Genomic DNA, 20,444 nt, shown 5'->3' with positions numbered 1-20,444 from the left:
AAGGTAGGCAATGTTGTCTCCATTTTACAGGTTAAAAAAAAAAAAACACCTCCTGAGATTTAAGAAAGTTAAAAACCTAGTTCATGGGTTTATGGCTAGGAAGTGTCAGCATTCAACCCAGTTTTGTTTTTTATTCCTGAATTCATTACTTCGGTATGTGTTTATTGGACTGAAAGGCAGATGTGTGAGAAGGAAGAAAAGGAAGAGGGGGAAGAGATGATGATGGATAATTTTTTTTTTTTTTGAGGCAGAGTTTTGCTCTTGTTCTCCAGGCTGGAGTGCAAAGGCATGACCTTGACTCACCTAAACCTCTTCCTCCCTGGTTCAAGCAATTCTCCTGCCTCACCCTCCTGAGTAGCTGGGATTACACTACTAATGTGCCACCACGCCTGGCTAATTTTGTATTTTTAGTAGAGATGGAGTTTCTCCATGTTGGTCAGGCTGGTCTTGAACTGCCGACCTCAGGTGATCCATCCGCCTTGGCTTCCCATAGTGCTGGGATTACAGGTATGAGCCACCATGCCCAGCGATGATGGACAATTTATTGAACCTTTTTTGTTTTATAGGCACTCTAATATTAATTGTCACACATGGTTTAAATCATTTTATCTGTGATAATTTTTTTTTTTGGGATGGAGTCTTGCTCTGTCGCCGAGGCTGGAGTGCAGTGGCCTGATCTTGCCTCTCTGCAACCTCTGCTTTTCAGGTTCAAGCAATTCTCCCATTTCAGCCTCCCGAGTAGCTGGGACTACAGGTGCCCACCACCACGCCCAGCTAATTTTTGTATTTTTAGTAGAGATCGGTTTCACCATGTTGGCCAGACTGGTTGGAACTCCTGACATTGTGATCTGCCCGCCTCAGCCTCCCAGAGTGCTGGGATTACAGGTTTGAGCCACCATGCTTGGCCTGTGATTATCTTGAGAGAGAGCTACTCTAGTCTCTGCATTTTGTGGATAGGAGACTGAAGCTGAGTAGTTTCCTATTCCATCTGGGAAACAACTAATAACTGAAGATAGTGGTATTCAAACCCAGATCATTTTTTGTTTAATTCAACCCCATCTCTACTAAAAATACAAAAAATTAGCTGGGCATGGTGGCGCATGCCTGTAATCCCAGCTACTCAGGAGGCTGAGGCAGGAGAATTGCCTGAACCCAGGAGGCGGAGGTTGCGGTGAGCTGAGATCGCGCCATTGCACTCCAGCCTGGGTAACAAGAGCGAAACTCCGTCTCAAAAAAAAAAAAAAATGCTTAAGGTACAATGTACTGTCTTAACTATTTTTAAATACACAGTTCAGTAGTTTTAAGTATATTCACACTGTTGTCCAACAAATTCCAGAAGTTAAACCCAGATAATTTGACTTCAGGGTTTGTGCCCTTAACCTCATAGTACATAAACAGAAAATTTAGTATTGAATAATAGATGAACCATTATCATTTTCTAGAAAACTTACTTGTTTTATAAAAGAGGATGGTTTTCTTTAGTTAAGAATTTTACTTGATTTGTTGAAGAATCACTTTTTTTTTTTTTTGCTCCTCTTGAAGATGGAGAAATAAGGACCAAATTTACTTTCCTACCTGGAAGGAAATAAGGAAACCAAGAAAAATACAGAGAAACAAAGTGTGTGTGTGTGTGTGTGTGTGTGTGTGTGTGTGTTTGAGACCGAGTTTCACTCTTGTTACCCAGGCTGGAGTGCAGTGGTGCGATCTCAGCTCACCGCACCCTCCACCTCCCAGGTTCAAGTTATTTTCTTGCCTCAGCCTCCTGAGTAGCTAGGATTACAGGCATCCACCAGCATGCCTGTCTAGGTTTTGTATTTTTAGTGGAGACGGAGTTTCACCATGTTGGTCAGGCTGGTTTCCAACTCCTGACCATGGGCAATCCACCATCTCGGCTTCCCAAAGTGCTGGGATTACAGGTGTGAGCTGCTGCATCAATAGTTTTTAAGGCATGGTCATCAGGTAGTGAGGGCTCCTGAGAGGGGAAACAATAAGGTTGGCTCTTTGATTGTACCGGCTTTCTGCCTTGAGGGATTTCTGGATTGTGTTTGTAGTGCTATGAGAGAGAACCTAGGTAGCGTTCAGTGAACTCCCTAAGTTGAGGAGATGAAGCTGAGTCAGGGGAGACCAAAGTGGGTGTAGTTCGCAGACAGAATATTAGGGTGAAGAGAGAGCTGCAAGGAGGATTTCTGAGATATATGCAGAGCTCTAATCAGCCAGTGTGAGGAAACTACTTGAAGCTAGAGAAAAGAATCATCCCAAAGATTACCTTGAATAGTACCCGGTGCTCATATGGGGCTATAAGCAGTGCCTTTTCTTACCAAGTAGACTGGAAAAAGTCAGTTCATGGAGCCTTGTGTCTGAGATAGGTCTAGCCTCGGTGGGAATAATTAGCCCCAGGCTGAACACTCATTCTACATAAATTTGTCCAGAAAATTGAAGAAGAGGTAATGCTTCTGAGTATATATTTTTAACCCTGATGTCACAACTTAACAAAGATAGTATAAGAAAACTGTAAGCCAGTATATCCCGTGAACACAGATGACAAAATTCTAAACAAAATTACAGCAATTATTTATTTTTTATTTTTATTAGAGATGAGGTCTCACTGTGTTGACCAGGCTGGTCTTGAGTTCCTGGCCTCAAGCAGTCCTCCCATCTCAGCCTCCTGAAGTGCTGGGATTACACGTGTGAGTTGCTGCACCTGGCTCTGATAGTTTTTATCAGCAAAATGTGAATAGAAGAGAACTTGGTCAGCCTGATAAAGGACATCTAAAACAAATATATGGCTAACATCCAAACTTGTGTGTGAGGTTGAAATTACCATCATGATAAGTTTTAATAATATATATGTTAATATTAATGAAGAAGTCATAATATTAGTGCTGGGATTAGGGAGAAGTTGTTTCATACATATTCATAAATATTTAAATACTTATGGCATTATGTTAGAACTAGAAGAGGTCTTCAAGATGATACTAATTCAGACTGTTGTTTATTTTTTATAGGTCAGTATGGGAATCCTTTAAATAAATATATTAGACATTATGAAGGATTATCTTACAATGTGGATTCGTTACACCAAAAACACCAGCGTGCCAAAAGAGCAGTCTCACATGAGGACCAGTTTTTACATCTAGATTTCCATGCCCATGGAAGGTGAGTAAATTTACTGCTGACTATGTCTGAAGTTCCCCTATATTTAATTTAAGTTAAAGGGGAAGTTTATACCCTTAATTTTTCTTCTGTAATGCAAGGTCTTTATTTGGAAATTCCATTTCCATCGGAATTTGGTATATGCATTAAAAAATGACTTATTTTAAAATGGATTGCCCTTTTGTATTGTGGAGGAAACAGTCAAATTTAAATGTTTTTGATTATATGAATCAGATCTTACATTAGTAAAAGATCGGTCTTTAAAGAAGATTGTGCGTTCATAGTTTCTGACTACTTTTTTTATGTTTTATGGTCAATGTCTCTGTCGACTGGTGCCAGCAGTGAAGGTAACTACTTGTATGCCATTGAATACCTCATTTAGTTTCTCATTAACTCAGTTTTACCAGTTCTAAAATGACAGCTGGGAGACAGATTACCTGCTGTATTGTTCACTTCTCAAACAGAATTGTTAAGTGATAAAGGGGAGCCAAGGGAGAGAGGCTGAAAAACAGAATCACTTACTGAGTACCTGTTGTGTTCTAGATGCTTTCTATGCACTTTCTTGTTTACTCTTCTTGACATTCAGACAAAGATAAAAGCTTTTTGTATCTGAGGAAGCTAAGGCTCAGAGAAGTTAAATAACTTACCCAGCACTGATTTTACTGAGACCTGGCTAAACAACCCTGATATTTTCTCTATCTATTACAGAATCTTGGAGATCTTTGTCAAGCCCTTGCTGTCTTAGGTGTAATTAGTAAATCTATTCCTTTTGTACTTTTTCTACTGATGTAACCCTGATTGATTACTGTAGTATTCACTTTCTAATATGTTTCCCAGCTTCCACTGTGTTTATCGTTAAAACTATCCTACTATGAGATGACTCTTTTCTACTTTTTTCATATCAGCTTATTGCTCTAAAGTCTTCAATTAATGATTGTTAGTCAGATTTTCTTAATTTGACTTTTAAGTGTCTCTGTAAATTAATCCTATCGTTCTAAACTTAATTTCTTTTACTTCCCATCATCAAGTATCTGTTTCACCCAGAATGATCTTCTAGTCTCTGAATATACCACGTAAACTTTGTTCTTTGTGTCATCGGTCCTAAATCATGATAGTCTTTTAATGTGGAATTCAGCTTCTGTCTCTTAGACACTTTACTTTTTAATTCCCTCTAAACTTTAAAATTCCTTATCTTAACCGTTGAAATCTTCATTTGTGCTCTCTTTTTTTGTGTGTGAGTCCCTCTTATTTATTTTTCTATGACTGTGTTTTCTGTTCCTCACAGGCAGGCGTCCTGGCTGGCGTTTGCTATTATCCATTATATTGCACATACGGTACATGTGCTTAAGAAAGATTTTAATGGATGAAAAATCAGATAATTAGGAATGCTATGAAACTTAAAGTATTTTGTACATGGAAATAAATGTGTTCCTTAAATTAGTGTATTTTCCATATTACAACAGGAATGGTTATTGTTGAAAAAATGACTTTCAGGTTATAAAATCTTTGATTTGAAGGAGGAAAAAAGATTTATTTCAGGGTCTTTTCTTGTAGATAAACATTTTAGTGGCAGCAGTTTATGTAAAATTTTATGACTCTTAAGATACTTTAAAATTATTCTTTAATAGTATGTATTGTGAAATAACAAGCAATTATTAGTCTTCCTGTTTTTAATGAGCATCTCAAAACATACTTAGTCTTATTAATTATTTAGTATACACCAAATACGTTTTGAGTGTCAAAAAGAAAGGCGAGATTCTAGCTGCTTCTGGCTTGAATATCTATTCCTGTTATATAATTAGATTTTTGTTAGATATGTAATTCATATTGAATAAGTGGCAAAACGGAATCCTTAGCTCTTTTGTGTGTGTGTGAGTGAGAGAGAGAGAGAGAGCAGGGAAAGCAAGAGACTGTGCATGAGTGAGAGGGCTGCCACATGGTTGTCCAAAAATGTTTATTAACTGCTAGTGAAAAGTTACTGGCTGGGTGCAGTGGCTCATGCCTATTAGTAATCCCAGCACTTTGGGAGGCCGAGGCGGGTGGATCACCTGAGGTCAGGAATTCAAGACCAGCCTGGGCAACATGGTGAAACCCTGTCTTTACAAAAAAAAAAAAAAAAAAAAAAAATTATCTTGACATTATGGTGTGTGCCTGTAATCCCAGCTACTAGGGAGGCTGAGGCAAGAGAATGGCTTGAGCTTGGAAGGTGGAGATTGCAGTGAGCTGAGATTGGGCCATTCCAGCCTGGGTGACAGGTGACACTGTCTCAAAAAAAAAAAAAAACTTAGTGTAAGATGTGGGAGATTGTATAAGACACATGTGATATGTTACATTACAGATAAAATGCTGTAGGTATTCAAAGGCAGGAGAACTTCTTGCTGAGGCACTAAACAAAGGACCTGAAGCTAGGAAATCTTATGTAATGTGGTCTCATGTATACTGGGTCATTTTTGGGTAGTTCTTTTTTTTTCTGAAGCAGGGTCTTGCTCTGTTTTCCAGGCTGGAGTGTAGTGGTACGATCTCGGCTCACTGCAACTTCTAGGTTTAAGTGATTCTTCAGCCTCAGTCTCCCAAGTAGCTGGGACTACAGGCGTGCCATCATCATGCCTGGCTAATTTTTGTATTTTTAGTGGAGACAGGGTTTCACCATGTTGGCCATGCTGGACTTCAAACTCCTGACCTCAAGTGGTCCGCTCACCTCTGCCTTCCAAAGTACTGGAATTACAGGCATGAGCCACCATGCCTGGCCCATTTTAGGATGCTTTTAACACAAATATGTACAATTAACTATACAAACTTACTGTATTTTCTAGACTTCATCTAGTTTAAGATATTTTATTTTCCCAATTTTTGTATATTCACACTGTCTCAGAATTTATGCCCTAAACCTTGGTCATTGTAATTACCTTTTAAAATACTTTACGTTAAAATGTAATGGTGGATGATCTTGTTTTTCCCTTTCCTTAAAAATATACTTACAAAATGATTGGGGTAGTATAATTATAGATTTCTTGCTAGGTCTTTCTTCTCCTATCATCTCACAAATATTAGTCTTGGTACACTATAACGCCTCCTAACAGGATTTCTATCTATATATAAATTATTTATTATTTGGTTAATAACGATTTGTAATTATTTGTATTTTATTTACTTTTTTGAGATGGAGTCTTGCTCTGTTACCAGATTGGAATGCAATGGTGCATCCTTGGCACACTGCAACCCCTGCCTCCCGGGTTCAAGTGATTTCCCTACCTCAGCCTCCTGAGTTGCTGGGACTACAGGCACGCACCACCACACTCAGCTAATTTTTTTTTGTATTTTAATAGAGACAGGGTTTTACCATGTTGGCCAGAATGGTCTCAATCTCCTGATCTCGTGATCGGCATGCCTGCCTGGGCTTCCTAAAGTGCTGGGATTACATGAGTGAGCCACCACGCCCAGCCTGTATTTTATTTTTCCAAATTTTTGTTTTTTGTGTTTAATGTGAATATAAGTTTATTTATTTATTTTTTGTGTGAGATGGAGTCTCGCTCACATTGTGCAGGCTGGAGTGCAGCGGCACGATCTCGGCCCACTGCATCCTCCACCTCCCAGGTTCAAGTGATTCTCCTTCCCCAGCCTCCCGAGTAGCTGGGATTGCAGGCGTGTGCCACTAAAACTGGCTATTTTTTTTGTGTTTTTATTAGACACGGGGTTTTGCCATGTTGGCCAGGCTGGTCTGAATTCCTGACCTCAGATGATCCACCTGCTTCAGCCTCCCAAAGTGCTAGGATTACAGGTGTGAGCTACTGTTCCTGGCCAAATATAAATTATATTTTTATTTTTAGGTAGATTTCCTTATTACATAGTGAATATAGCTTTGAAATGACGTTGGGTTAGAGTTACTTGTAGCCCAGCCTGTAAAATGTGTACTATCTTATAGCCCAGTGTATAAAATGTTTACTCTCTTATACATTGTGGCTAGAATTGTTATTTGTGTTTCACCCTTTAAAAAATTTCAAGTAGAGTTTATTTTTTTTTCATTTACATAGTAGACTTTAGTCCCCTAGAATCCGATCAGTGTACTTAACACATAATATAATATATTAAATTTCATGCATTTAACTTATACATACGAAGAAGAATATACTTGGGAACTGTTTTGCTTGTACAGTTATGACTTACATTTCTGGGAGTAGCACAGCCTCTGTGTGCACGTGTGCACATGTGTATGTATGTTTTAGTATTAAAGTAGTTTTTTGTGGTGTTTATATCTAAGCATGTGAACACCCTTTCAACCTGGCTTCTGTGTTTTCTCAGTAATGAAGGGTATATTATATGCCATGTTTATAGATGTTACTGTTAAATGAAGAAACAGTTAGATTTTTCCAAACCAAAAGGCCATTCTTAAGAATCCTATCGCCAGGTTCAGTGTCCCACGCCTGTAATCCCAGAACTTTGGGAGGCTGAGGTGGGTGGATCACCTAGGTCAGGAGTTTGAGACCAGTCTGGCCAACATGGCAAAACCCCGTCCCTACTAAAATACATAAATTAGCCAGGCGTGGTGGTGTGTGCCTGTAGTACCAGCTACTTGGGAGGCTGAGGCACGAAATCTGCTTGCACCTGGGAGGTGGAGGTTGCAGTGAGCTGAGATTGCACAACTACACTGCAGCCTGGGCGGCAGAGTGAGACTCCGTCTCAAAAAGAATTCTATGAAAAACTGTTGCTCTTGAAATAAAGCTTAAAGTTGTTTTAAAATAAAAGTACCATTTGAGCCAGTGCCACAGTTGTTAAGGAAACAACTCCAGTAATACTTATTAGAATATCAAACTATTTTTATTATAGTTATTAGGCTAAAATACATCTCTTAGCTTTGCTCAGAAATTAAGAATCAATTTTCCAGGTTTCAGAAATTACTTCACTTGGATAATTTCTGATGAATTGAATTGCTCACTTAGTAATGCAGTGCTGTATATATGTGTTATGGCATTTATCACATTATATTATAACTTTATTTACATGCATATAACCTCTGCTTGTGAACTTGAAGTGCAGAGTGCGAGTCTTATTCACCTTTTTACATAGATGATGGTCATTTTAGTGATTTTGAGTGAGTGAATTGCTGGATGTGGTGGCTGGTGCCTGTAATCTCAGCAGTTTGGGAGGCCGAGGTGAGAATCATTTGAGCCCAGGACTTTGAGACCACTCAGGGCAACATGTTGAGATTCTGACTCTACAGAAAAATTGCAAGAAACTTAGCCGGTGTGATGGTGCATGCCTATAGTCCCAGCTGCTTGGAGGGCTGAGGTGAGAGGATCACTTGAGCCCAGGAGGTTGAGGCTGCAGTGAGCCATGATTGTGCCACTGCACTACAGCCTGGGCGACAGAGTGAAACCCTGTCTCAAGAAACAAAAAAACACTGCCAGCCAAAAATTAAATACACAGATATTAGGAAACTGATCTTCTTCTTAAATATTTTATACTCTATATCATAGATAAAATGACTAAGGCAGATTTGTCATATTGTGGGATGCTGCATTTTTGTGGGAAATTTGTTTTCTCTCAGTCATCATGTTCATATGAAAGTATGTGATGTATCAGGGACTGTCTATTGTAATTTCCCTTCCCTTATTCTTAGATACCATGTTGTGTCCTGCTATTCCTGTCTTTTTTTTTTTTTTCTTTTTGAAACAGGGTCTGGCTCTGTTGCCCAGGCTAGGGTCTAGTGGTGATATCTCGGTTAACTGCAACCCTTGCCTCCTGGGCTCAAGCCGTCCTCTTACCTTAGCCTCCTAAGTAGCTGGTACTACAGGCATACAGTACACCACCATGTCTGGCTAATTTTGGGTTTTTTTTTTTTGGTAGAGATAGGGTTTTGCCATGTTGCCCAGGTTGCCTTGGCCTTCCAAAGTGCTGGGATTACAGGTGTGAGCCACCGTGCCCGGCCATTCCTGTCTTAACCATCATGTACTTTGTAATACTAGCATACTGTAATTTCAGCAGAAATTTTGCTTAGGTGGTTTTTGTAAAATGCAGGTTAATATTGTTTATGTGTTGATGCTAGAGTTGGAACATTACTGTATCACCTATATTGATATAGGTGAAAATTAGAATAAATATCTGTCTTGCAGTTAACCAAGGCTATTAATATAGCATGAGAAAAACTTCATTGCAAGATTGTATAGTAAATGATCCCTTTTATGGCTTATAGTGTGATTCTTATATTGTATACGTATTTTAATTTATGCCTTTTGTTTGTACCTGTCATTGAAGAGAAGCATAAGGGATCATTCCACTCTGTCTTCTTCCTAATAGAAATTGTGAGAATTTTCTGAAACACCCTTTGAAAGTGGTAATTAAAAAAAAAACAAAAACAAGTTGGCTGGGCAAGGTGGTTCATGCCTATAATCCCAGCACTTTGGGAGGCTGAGGCAGGTGGATCACCTGAGGTAGAGAGTTTGAGACCAGCCTGACCAACGTGGAGAAACCCCATCTCTACTAAAAATACGAAATTGGCGGGGCAAGGTGGTGCATGCCTGTAATCCCAGCTACTCGTTGGGTGGGGAAGGAAGGCAGGATAATTGCTTGAACTGGGAGGTGGAGATTGTGGTGAGCCAAGATCTCACCATTGCACTCCAGCCTGGGCAACAAGAACAAAATTCCATCTCAAAAAAAAGAAAATGAACTCTCTGAGATCTCTTATTTAAAATGATTGTCTGTTATGATATTCTTTATCTTTTTGGTTGGAAGTATATATACACCGTTATATTGAATTATTTTTGTTGTTGTATGTATATGTATGTTTAAACTTTTTCATTCTTCCTATCTTGTTTTCCAGATTTTGGACTTTGGGGCAGGCACCTTGTGTTTATTTTCTTGTTTTCTCACCGCTTTGCTAACTTGACTGTCTTTGATAGGGTTGGTGGTTCACAGCTACCAACTCTGCATTTGAGGAGGAAGCGACTTAGTAAAGAATTACACGATTTTATGTATGTATTGGAGTGGTCGTAAACCGGGTAGAGGAGGAGGAGTGTGGTTACTTCTGACTAACTGATTTTCCTTCTAACTTGACATCAACTCTAGAGACTTTTTTTCTGAGCCTCAGTTTTCTCATTAGTAAAACCTTGACGTTTAGGCAAGATAATGTTTAAGCTCTTTTCTGCTTTCAGATTCTACAGAATATATTAGTATGCTAAGTTTAAAGCATTAAAATACTACCTAGTCAGTAATAAACCGTATTTTTCTGCCTGTGTATTTATTTGGGTACATCAGTCCATATATCAAAAATGATTTTTATCTAATAGTGATTTGTATATAGTATAGACGAAACCAAAAACTTTCCTTCACTGGTTTTTTTGTTTTTTTTTGAGATGGAGTCTTGTTCTGTCACCAAGGCTGGAATGCAGAGGCACTGTCTTGGCTCACTATAGCCTCTGCCTCCTGGGATCAAGAGATTCTCCTGCCTCACCTCAGTCTCCCAAGCAGCTGGGACTACAGACACATGCCACCATGCCCACCTACTTTTGTATTTTCAGTAGAGATGGGGTTTCACCATATTGGCCAGGCTGGTCTCGAGCTCCTGACCTTGTGATTCATCTGCCTCAGCTTCCCAAAGTGCTGGGATTACAGGAGTAATCTCAGGGTCAGGAGCTGAGGACCAGCCTGGCCAATATGGTGAAACCCCGTCTCTACTGAAATACAAAATTAGCTGGGCATGGTGGCATGCACCTGTAGTCCCAGCTGCTCAGGAGGCTGAGGTGAGGCAGGAGAATCCCTTGAATGCCTTGAACCTTGGCCTCCCAAAGTGCTGGGATTATAGGTGTGAGCTACTGCACCTGGCCTGTTATACATGTTTTTTGTTTTTGTTTGTTTGTTTGTTTTAATTGTATGTGTTTTTAAGCACTACCCAGGGCTTACCTGGAAGGGAGGAAATGAGTTTTTTTTTTGTTTTTTTTTTAAATATAAACTTAGCTTTCTCCGTCCCCTTTGAAAAGGGAATGGAAGTAAGAGTGCATAAGTATTTTTCTGGCTGTTTTTAATTCTTTGGAGAAATTGTTTCCTCTAAAAGTTAACCTAAAAACAGGCTTATATCTGATGGCTTATTTAGTGGTGTAGTTTTTAATAGTAGCCCGGTTTCTAGAGTTGGTGACCTAGACAGTGATGTCAGAAATTAGATATTTGTCTAATAGAAAATCCTATATATTGTTATCCTTAATTATGTTATATTTCATGCTAAAATGCTACATGTTCAGTTGGGTCTTTTGTGAGATAAGTACCCTAGCTCAGATTTCTTCCAGATTCATAGTCAACCTTGGTTTTTTTCTGTAGTGCAAGTGGTTAAGCCCCTCGTAAAGTTGTGGCCTTTTCTTAAAGGTGCAGCCAGGATTTTATGTGACTAAAAGTTGTTTAAATATTTATCCTGATTCATTATATCTGAAAGTCATTTATAGTAACTGTATTGAATATGTTCAGTTTATTGGTTTTATTTTAATATGCTTGTTTGGTTTGTTTTATCATCAGGGAAACTTTATAGTATAATAGCTTTAAACCAATGAAAGATTCTTTGGTCATCATGTATACAGTTCCTTTTTGACATAGCGTCTGAATACTTGTTCTTCAGTTGATTGTATTATAACATCTTTAGTTTCGTAAAGTTATTCTGTACCTCTGCAGGTTGACATATATTTTTGATACTTGTATATAGGAATAAAGTTAAGTTGTTAATTTGTGTGCATCTCTGAAATCTGAAATTATAATCACTTTGCACTAGTAACTTCCCAGAATAGGCTATACTGAACCAACAAATCAAGTGTAAACACAAGGTCTGGCAAATCAGTAGTCTTAGTTATCATGGTGTGGGACAAATAGTTGTGTTATGTGCCAGTATTAATTGCCAGGTTGGTATTTTATTATTTATTTAGGATGGAATGAATGACACAGTCTTGCTGTGTTGCTCAGACTAGCTTCAAATTGCTGGGATCAAGCAGTCCTCCCACCTTAGTCTCCTAAGTAGCTGGGACCATTGGTGTGTGCCACCATGCTCAGCTAATATTTATGGTTTTTTGTAGATATGGGGTCTTGCTGTGTTGCCTAGGCTGGTCTTGAACTCTTGGGCTCAAGCTGTCCTCCTACCTCAGCCTCCCAAAATGCTGGGATTACTGATGTGAGCCACCATGTACAGCTCAATTTTTTTTTTAATCTGTCACCAGGAAGATGTTCAGCATTTTATCATCCTAGGGACTCCCTTTTATATCCTAAGCAAGGAACCGTTTGGTGTGATAGAAAGATGTGGTTGGCTAATTGAAGACCTTGGTTCAGATTTAAACTCTGATTTTGCATGCTCTTGGTCGAGTCAATCTTCATCGATTTGTTAAATTAGTAAATTTAGGTGATTATTATTTTATACGTTTGGTTTACATTAGATATCTGAACCGTGGAAGTCTCCCTCTATTCTTAAATCCTGTCATTGTTTTAATATTAAATTTATATGTGTGTTTATTTTGAGACCTGAGACAGACTCTCGCTCTGTCACCCAGGCTGGAGTGCAGTGGGACAGTCTTGGCTCACTGCAACCTCTACCTCCTGGATTCCAGTGATTCTTGTGCCTCACCCTCCTGAGTAGGTGGGACTGTAGGCTCCCACCATGCCTGGCTAATTTCTGTATTTTTAGTAGAGATGGCTTTTCACCATGTTGGTCAGGCTGGTCTTTTCTATACAGTAGTTTACTTACCAGTGATTTAATTACATAGTTGCATGAGGTTGGAAAGTATTTATAAAAACCTTTTTCAAATAGAGATATCTACTTATTCTGTAATCATGTATAATATGTATAATCATGTGTTCTGTAATTATGCCATCATGACAGGTTCTTCTCATTGGCCTTCCTTTATATGAGACTCACGTTGTTGTTCTTTTTGTCTTCTTACATAGGATGAAGTTACTTATTTTAGCTTAAGTTACAGTTTTACTTTTATCTCTTTTTATCTTCCTTAGAAACTCTTGTAGATTTGTGTTTATTATTTTTGCTTATTTTGAGGTAATTCCTTTTCTTCAGGGCCATCAGTTAAGCCTGGCACTGTGTTTTTTTTTTTTTTTTTTTTGAGATGGAGTCTTGCTCTGCCACCTAGGCTGGAGTGCAGTGGTGTGATCTCAGCTCGCTGCAGCCTCCACCTCCCAGTCCAAGCAATTCTCCTGCCTCAGCCTCCTGAGCATCTGGGATTACAGGGGTGCACCACCATGTCTGGGTAAATTTTGCATTTTTAGTAGAGACAGGGTTTCACCAGGTTGGCTAGACTAGTCTCGAACTCCTGACCTCAGGGGATCCATCTGCCTCAGCCTTCCAAAGTGCTGGGATTACAGACGTGAGCTGCCATGCCTGGCTAAGCTGTGTTTTTTGTTTTGCTCTGAACTGTATAGCCCTAGAATTTCCTTTTTTTTTTTTTGGAGACAGAGTCTTGTTCTTCACCTAGGCTGGAGTGCATTGGTGTGATTTCCGCCCACTGCAACCTCTGCCTCCTGGGTTCAAGCAGTTCTCCTGCCTCAGTCTCCTGAATAGCTAGGATTACAGGTGCATGCCCCCACATCTGGCTTTTTGTATTTTTTTTTTTTTTTAATTTTTTATTGGATTTTAGGTTTTGGGGTACATGAGCAGAGCATGCAAGACAGTTGCGTAGGTACACACATGGCTTTTTGTATTTTTAGTAGAGATGGGTGTTTTACCATGTTGGATCAGGCTGGTCTCGAACTCTTGACCTCGTGATCTGCCTGCCTCAGATTCCCATAGTGCTGGGATTTACAGGCATGAGCCACCGCGCTGGGCCGAACCCTGAATTTCTTTTGAAGATACCTCAGGTACTGCCTGGTGGGGTGTATACTGGCTGACTTTCTACCCCTTCCCCCTTTCCCCTCTGCAGACTTGTTCCTTTCCCTTCCCATTCTGCTCCTTCTCCCACCCACTTCTCCTTCCCCTTCCCTATGGTAACTTGAGAAAAGGACTTTTCTATTTCAGAAAGTATACTAGTGGAAGATAATTGACTCAAAATAATATTTGATATTGACAGCTTACCTTAAAAAGTAATTTGAATGGAGACTTTCTCAAGCATCTTAATTAAGATGGTGAAAGTTAAGAGGAAATGAGTATCTGGAAACATTAGAGATGCCTTGGTTAAGTACTAGTAATCACTAACTTATGCCTGTCATAGGCCTGCTCCATTTTAGATATGATAGACCCTTATTTAGATATGATAGATAAGCACTGTCTCTAACTGAAGCTTCTGGATTACTCTGAGAGTACTTTAAAGCAAGGTTTATGTCTTCAGATTTCATCTCTGTATTACCAGCGTTCTTCATTAGTTGGGGCTTTATGTTCCATTATGACTTGAGTTAAAAGGATGCACCCTTTATCTTGTTTTCTTCTGAGTATTAGAATCATATTATCTTTAGGTAAAGTAGCAATCCCATGGGAAAAGACAGCTTCTTTTTAGTCTACAATAGTCCATCCTTGTTTGCAGAGCATACGTTCTAAGATTCTTTAGTGAATGCCTGAAACTCTGTGTAGTACCAAACCTTAAATACATTGTGTTTTCTTATACATAAATACCTATGGTAAGGTTCAGTTTACAAATTAGGTACACTAAGGGATTAGCAACAATAAATAATAAAAGAGAACAGTTATTACAACTATTGTAATGTAAGTAAGGTGAATGTGGGCTCTCTGTCAAAATACCTTATTGTGCTGTACTTACCTGTTTTCAGACCACAGTTGACTGTGGGTAACTGAAACAGTATGGGTAAGAGGGAACTACTGTCTATTCCAACTCTTCTAACCTATGGAAAGTATCTCTGTATATAAAGATGTAGAGGGTCCATAACCTTTGTGAAAACTTAGGGAATGACATCCTAACGTAATTTATTTTGTTGCTCTGCACCTAAGGTGGTTCTGGTACCTCTGTTATTTGTCTGGTTTGGATGTAAAATGCTTTTCTAAAGCCTGAGAAAGAAAAACCAGCTATTACTGCCACATGGGAAAACTGCCTATGCAGAGCGTTGAGACTAGGGAATCAGCATGTTTGATGTATTAAAAATTGCTATCATTTGTTAAACTGATTTCATCCTCCTATAACTTCACTCCATTCTTTATAATTTTACTGTAATCTCAACACCAAAAAAAAAAGAATTATCATAGAGCTACTGTAATCAAGTTGAGAAACATGCTATTGATTCATAAAATCAATACAGTGGTTAAATTGAGGGTAGGAATGATATTCTTTACACAGGACATCTTACCTCCTCAAGGAAGCCTAAAGTTTATTTTTGATGACAGTGTAATATATTATAAAATAAAAAAAGGAACTAAACTTGCTGAAAGAAACAGTAAAAAGGGGACAGATTTAGCCATAGTCTTGAAAGTAGCTCAAGCGTTAAAAATCAAAGAGTTTTTTGTGGTAATGTTGTAAAGTACAATTTTCAGTGAAAGCCAAATTAGGTTATAATTTTCATTTCTATATCTTACTTACATTTGTTTATATTTTAAAAGGTGACTTGCTGGAGGCTAATGATGTTACATTAAGACTGTAACACTCGGCATGTGTTAGCTTGACTTTCCTTCATGTGCTTGAGGGGCCTTCTTGATAGTAGTAAGAGCAGTATGCAGCAACTAGACACTAGAGTTCCAGTCCTAATTTTAGTCTTATGACCCTGAGTCATGCCCTTTGATTAAAATGTGTATTGTATCTCCTTCGTACTGTTACTTTGAGGGTAGGATGCAATAATACATGTAAAAGTGCTGGAAACTGCAAGCCTCCATACTGTATACATTTAAGAAGAATGTTGCAGTCTCATCATTATCTTCGCATTCCATCATCCCACACACATCCCTTGAGACTTTATTATGAAAGATAGCCACACAATTTGATTTTATACCCCAGCTTTTTGGAATGCAATGGTTTTTAAACATTTATTTTTATTGCAGTAAAATAACATAAAAATTACTATTTTACCCATTTTTAAGTGGTTAAAGCAAGGTTTTTGCCCTCAGATTTCTCTCTCTCTATTGCCAAAGTTCATTAGTTGGGGCTTTATGTCCCATTATGGCATGGTTAAAAGAATGCATTAAATGGCATTAAGTATATGCACGATGTTGTGCAATCATCACCATATTCATCATCACAAACAAAGTATGTACTGACTAAACAGTTACTCCCCATTGTTTTCAGTTACTCCTCCAGTACCTGCCAACCAACTGTTCTATCTGTCCCAATGAGTTTGCTATTCTAGGTACCTCATATACTAGCAATCGTGGAATATTTATGACTGATTTATTTCACTTACTGATTAGTCCATTTTCACATTGCTAGAAAGAATTACCTGAGGATGTGAGGGCCATCTCCAGGGTTGATTCAGCTGTTCTGGCTGGCTAGATGGGTGTCCCCTTCCTCCCTCACTGCTCCATGTGTGTTGTTCCTGAAGCTGCATGCTCGGTTGAAGAGGAAGACCATCCCCAATAGAGGAGGACTGGTCTTTGATCAAGGCTATATGAGTAGTTGTGCTCCCCTGCTAGAACCTCCAAGCAAGCTATCAAGAACTACCTGAGACTGGATAATTTATAAAGAAAAGAAGTTTAGTTGGCTCATGGTTCTGCAGGCCGTTAGGAGGCATGGCTGGGGAGGCCTCAAGAAACTTAAAATCATAGCAGAAGGAGAATGGGACGCAGGGAGAGTCTTCACATGGCGCTGGGAGGCGGGGGCGGCGGGGTGGAGAGAGAGAGAGACACAGACAGACAAAGAAAAGGGAGGGCTACATGCTTTCCAACAACCAGATCTCATGAGAACTCACTCACTATCACAAGAACAGTAAGGGGGAAATCTGCCCTCATGATCCAATCACTTCCCACAAAGTCTCCCTGCAACACTGGGAATTGCAGTTCAACGTGAGATTTGGGTGGGGACACAGAGCTAAACCATATCACTCACCATAATGTCTGACTAACTTATAATGTTTTCAGGGTTCATCCATATTGTAGCAAGAATCAAAGTTTGATTGCCTTTTAGGGCTGAACAATGTTTATTGTATGTATATATACAGACTTTAAAAATACTCATCTGTGAACATTTGGGTTTTCATTTTCTGACTGCTGTGAATAATGTTGCTATGAACATTGATATGCAACTGTTTGAGTTTCTTTAGGTATATATCTCCAAGTGGAATTGTTGAATGATATGGTAATTCCATGTATTTTTCCTTTTTTTTTTTTTTTTTTTTTTTAAGGGGGAACCACCAAATTGTTTTGGTGGAATACAGTGATCTTTTTAAGGCAACATATGCTGCAGTTTTTCTGAATGTTGAGCCGAAGACTAAACAATTAATTTGGTTATGTTTTCAGATAGCTTTTTATTGAGGGCTTGTTAAACTAAAAAGGTTGTATGTGGTTGGGTTGTTTCTATCATCTACCTTTCATTATTATCTCATAATACATTATGAAATAATACGTCGTCCAACAGGAACATTGCAATTAATTTGCCTTTTTTTTTTTTTTTTTTTTTCTTGAGAGATAGAGTCTCATTCTGTTACCAGGCTGGAGTGCAGTGGCACAATCTTGGCTCACTACAACCTCCACCTCCTGGGTTCAAGCAATTCTCCTACCTCAGCCTCCTGAGTAGCTGGAGCTACAGGTGCATGTCACCACGCCCAGCTAATTTTTTTATTTTTAGTAGAGACAGGGTTTTACCATGTTGGCCAGGATGGTCTTGCTGTCTTGACCTTGTGATTTGCCTGCCTCAGCTTCCCAAAGTGCTGGCATTACAGGCATGAACCACCGCACCCAGCTAGAATTTGCATTTTATAAAATGCTAAAATAGCATAAACATGTGAACTGTCAAACAGATTATAGTAGAATTAAAATTAGAAAGTTATAATCCAGTGGCTTGGTTAACAGAATAAATTATGTCCAATTCCTGATTATTCATTGTGGTTTACTATTTTATGGATTGTGACAGTCTTTAATCATTCTGGCTTCTTTCTACTATTTACCTGCCTGCTAGGCTCTCCCTCATTCCTCCTTCTGTTCATGTATGTTTTAGATGCAATTTAATTTTGATGTTAATAGAAGCAGTGAATTTTGTTATGTGATTTAAATTTGATTTTTAAATGATCTGTACTGCTACTTGACTGCATATATAATTGAGCACTGATTTTATATATGGTTATAATCCAATTTAAATCAATACTGGGAATGTTTTGCATGTTAGACATGATTTTTTTAGAAATGACTTTATTTTTAAAAATTTAAAGTAAATGCACAATAATTATACATATTTATGGGGCACACATGATATTTTGTTATGTACATACAATGCGTAATCAAGTCATATTTGGGGTGTCTATCACCTCAGGTATTCATTATTTCTATGTGTCGGGACATTTCAAGTCTTCTTTTTTTAAGCTATTGTGAAATATATATATATGAACAATAATATATTATTGTTAACTACAGTAACCCTGCTCTGCTCTCAAACATTCACAGTTATTCCTTTGACCTGATGGTATGTTTGTACCCATTAACAACCTCTCTTTATCTCCCCTCAAGCTCCACCCACACCCCCTTCCCAGCCATTGGTATCTGTCTTTCTGCTGTCTATCTTCATGAGATCAACTTTTTAATCTCACCGATATGAGTGAGAATATGCAATGTTTGTCTTTTTGTGCCTGGCTTATTTCACTCAACATAAAGACCTTCAGTTCCATCCATGTTGCTGCAAATGATGAGATTTCTTTTCTTTTTTTTTGAAACAGAATCTCACTCTATTGCCCAGGCTGGAGTGCAATGGCACAATCTTGGCTCACTGCAGTCTCTGCCTCCTGGGTTCAAGCAATTTTTCTGCCTCAGCCTCCCGAGTAGCTGGGATTATAGGTGTGTGCCGCCACACCCAGCTAATTTGTGTATTTTTAGTAGAGCTGGGGTTTTGCTGTGTTGGCCAGGCTGGTTTCAATCTCCTGGCCTCGAGAGATCTGTCCACTTCAGCCTCCCAAAGTGCTGGGATTACAGGCATGAGTCATCGTGCCTGGCCTTACTATTACTGTTTTTTAATGATTAAACGGTACTCCATCGTGTATATATGCTACATTTCCTTTAAATATTTATGTGTGATTGACAGTTAATTCCATATCTTGGCTTATTGTAAATAGTCTTGCACTAAATATGAGAGTGCAGGTATCCCTTGGACATACTGATTTCTTTTCCTTTGGATAAACACCCAGTAACAGGATTGCGGGATCATGTGGTAATTCTGTTTTTGGTTTTTTGAGAAATCTCTGTCCTGTTTTCCATAGTGGCTGTATTAATTTATGTTACTACCAACAGTATAGAAGAATTACTGTTGTTTCATATTTCTCTCCAGCATCTGTTATTTATTAATAACAGCCATTCTAACTGGGGTAGGATGATATATTGTAGTTTTGATTTGCATTTCCCTGATGATGAGTGATGTTGACCATAGTTTTTTATACCTTTTGGCTATTACTATGTCTTTTCATCTTTATTTTTTCATCTCAAAGGACACAAACCAGCATTTCGGTGTCTTCTTTTGAGAAATGTCTATTCATGTCCTTTGGCCACTTATTAATTGGATTTTTAAAAAACTCTTGAGTTGTTTGAGTTCTTTTTATATTCTGGATATTAGTCCCTTGTTGGATGAATAGTTTGCAAATATTTTCTTCTGTTAAACAGATTATCTCTATTTTTTTCTTGATTAGCAAGTGGCCATTGATTTTATTTGTCTTTTCAGAAAGCAAACTTTTGGTTTTGTTGATCCTTATTATTGATTTCTGAGTGTCTATTTAGTTGAGTTCTGCCCTGTTTTTTTTTAAGTTGGAATTTTGTTCTGTCACTCCAGGCTGGAATGCATTGGCATAATCATAGCTCACTGCAACCTTGAGCTCCTGGGCTCAAGCAGTCCTCCTACCTCAGCCTCCCTAGTAACTGGAAACTGCAGGGCTATGGGCTGTAATTGTTATATTTTGTTTAGAGATGGGGTCTTGCTATATTGCTCATGCTGGTCTTGAACTCCTAGCCTCAAGTGATACTCCCATCTCATCCTCTCAGGGTGCTGGGCTTTCAGGCATTGAGTCACTGTGCCTCACTCCTTGATTTTTTTTTGTTTTTTGAGATGAAGTTTCACTCTGTAGCCCAGGCTAGAGTGCAGTGGTGTGATCTCGGCTCATCGCTTCTCCACCTCCCGGGTTTAAGCAGTTCTCCTGCCTGACCCACCTGAGTAGCTGGAATTATAGTGCCCACCACTGCACCTGGCTCCTTGATT

The 20,444-nt window shown here is 38.7% G+C and overlaps 1 protein-coding gene across 5 annotated transcripts in view; it reads left to right on the top strand.

Moving 5' to 3' along the window:
• ADAM10 (ADAM metallopeptidase domain 10) overlaps window positions 1-20,444 on the top strand; it is a 155,414-nt gene that overhangs the window by 29,744 nt on the left and 105,226 nt on the right. For 4 of the 5 annotated variants that reach the window (XM_078333252.1, XM_078333254.1, XM_035258709.3 and 1 more), the window contains exon 2: window positions 3,006-3,156. The exons of the other annotated variant lie outside the window; for it this stretch is intronic. Coding sequence is in view for 2 of the 4 variants with exons in the window: in XM_035258709.3 (XP_035114600.3) it covers window positions 3,006-3,156 (151 nt within the window). In the remaining 2 variants the exon portion in view is untranslated. The remainder of the gene's footprint in view (window positions 1-3,005; window positions 3,157-20,444) is intronic. 5 annotated transcript variants of the gene reach the window in all.

Source organism: Callithrix jacchus, chromosome 8 (assembly GCF_049354715.1).
Source record: "Callithrix jacchus isolate 240 chromosome 8, calJac240_pri, whole genome shotgun sequence".
NCBI classification, from domain to species: domain Eukaryota; kingdom Metazoa; phylum Chordata; class Mammalia; order Primates; family Cebidae; genus Callithrix; species Callithrix jacchus.
This window is presented reverse-complemented; position numbering and strand designations above follow the sequence as displayed.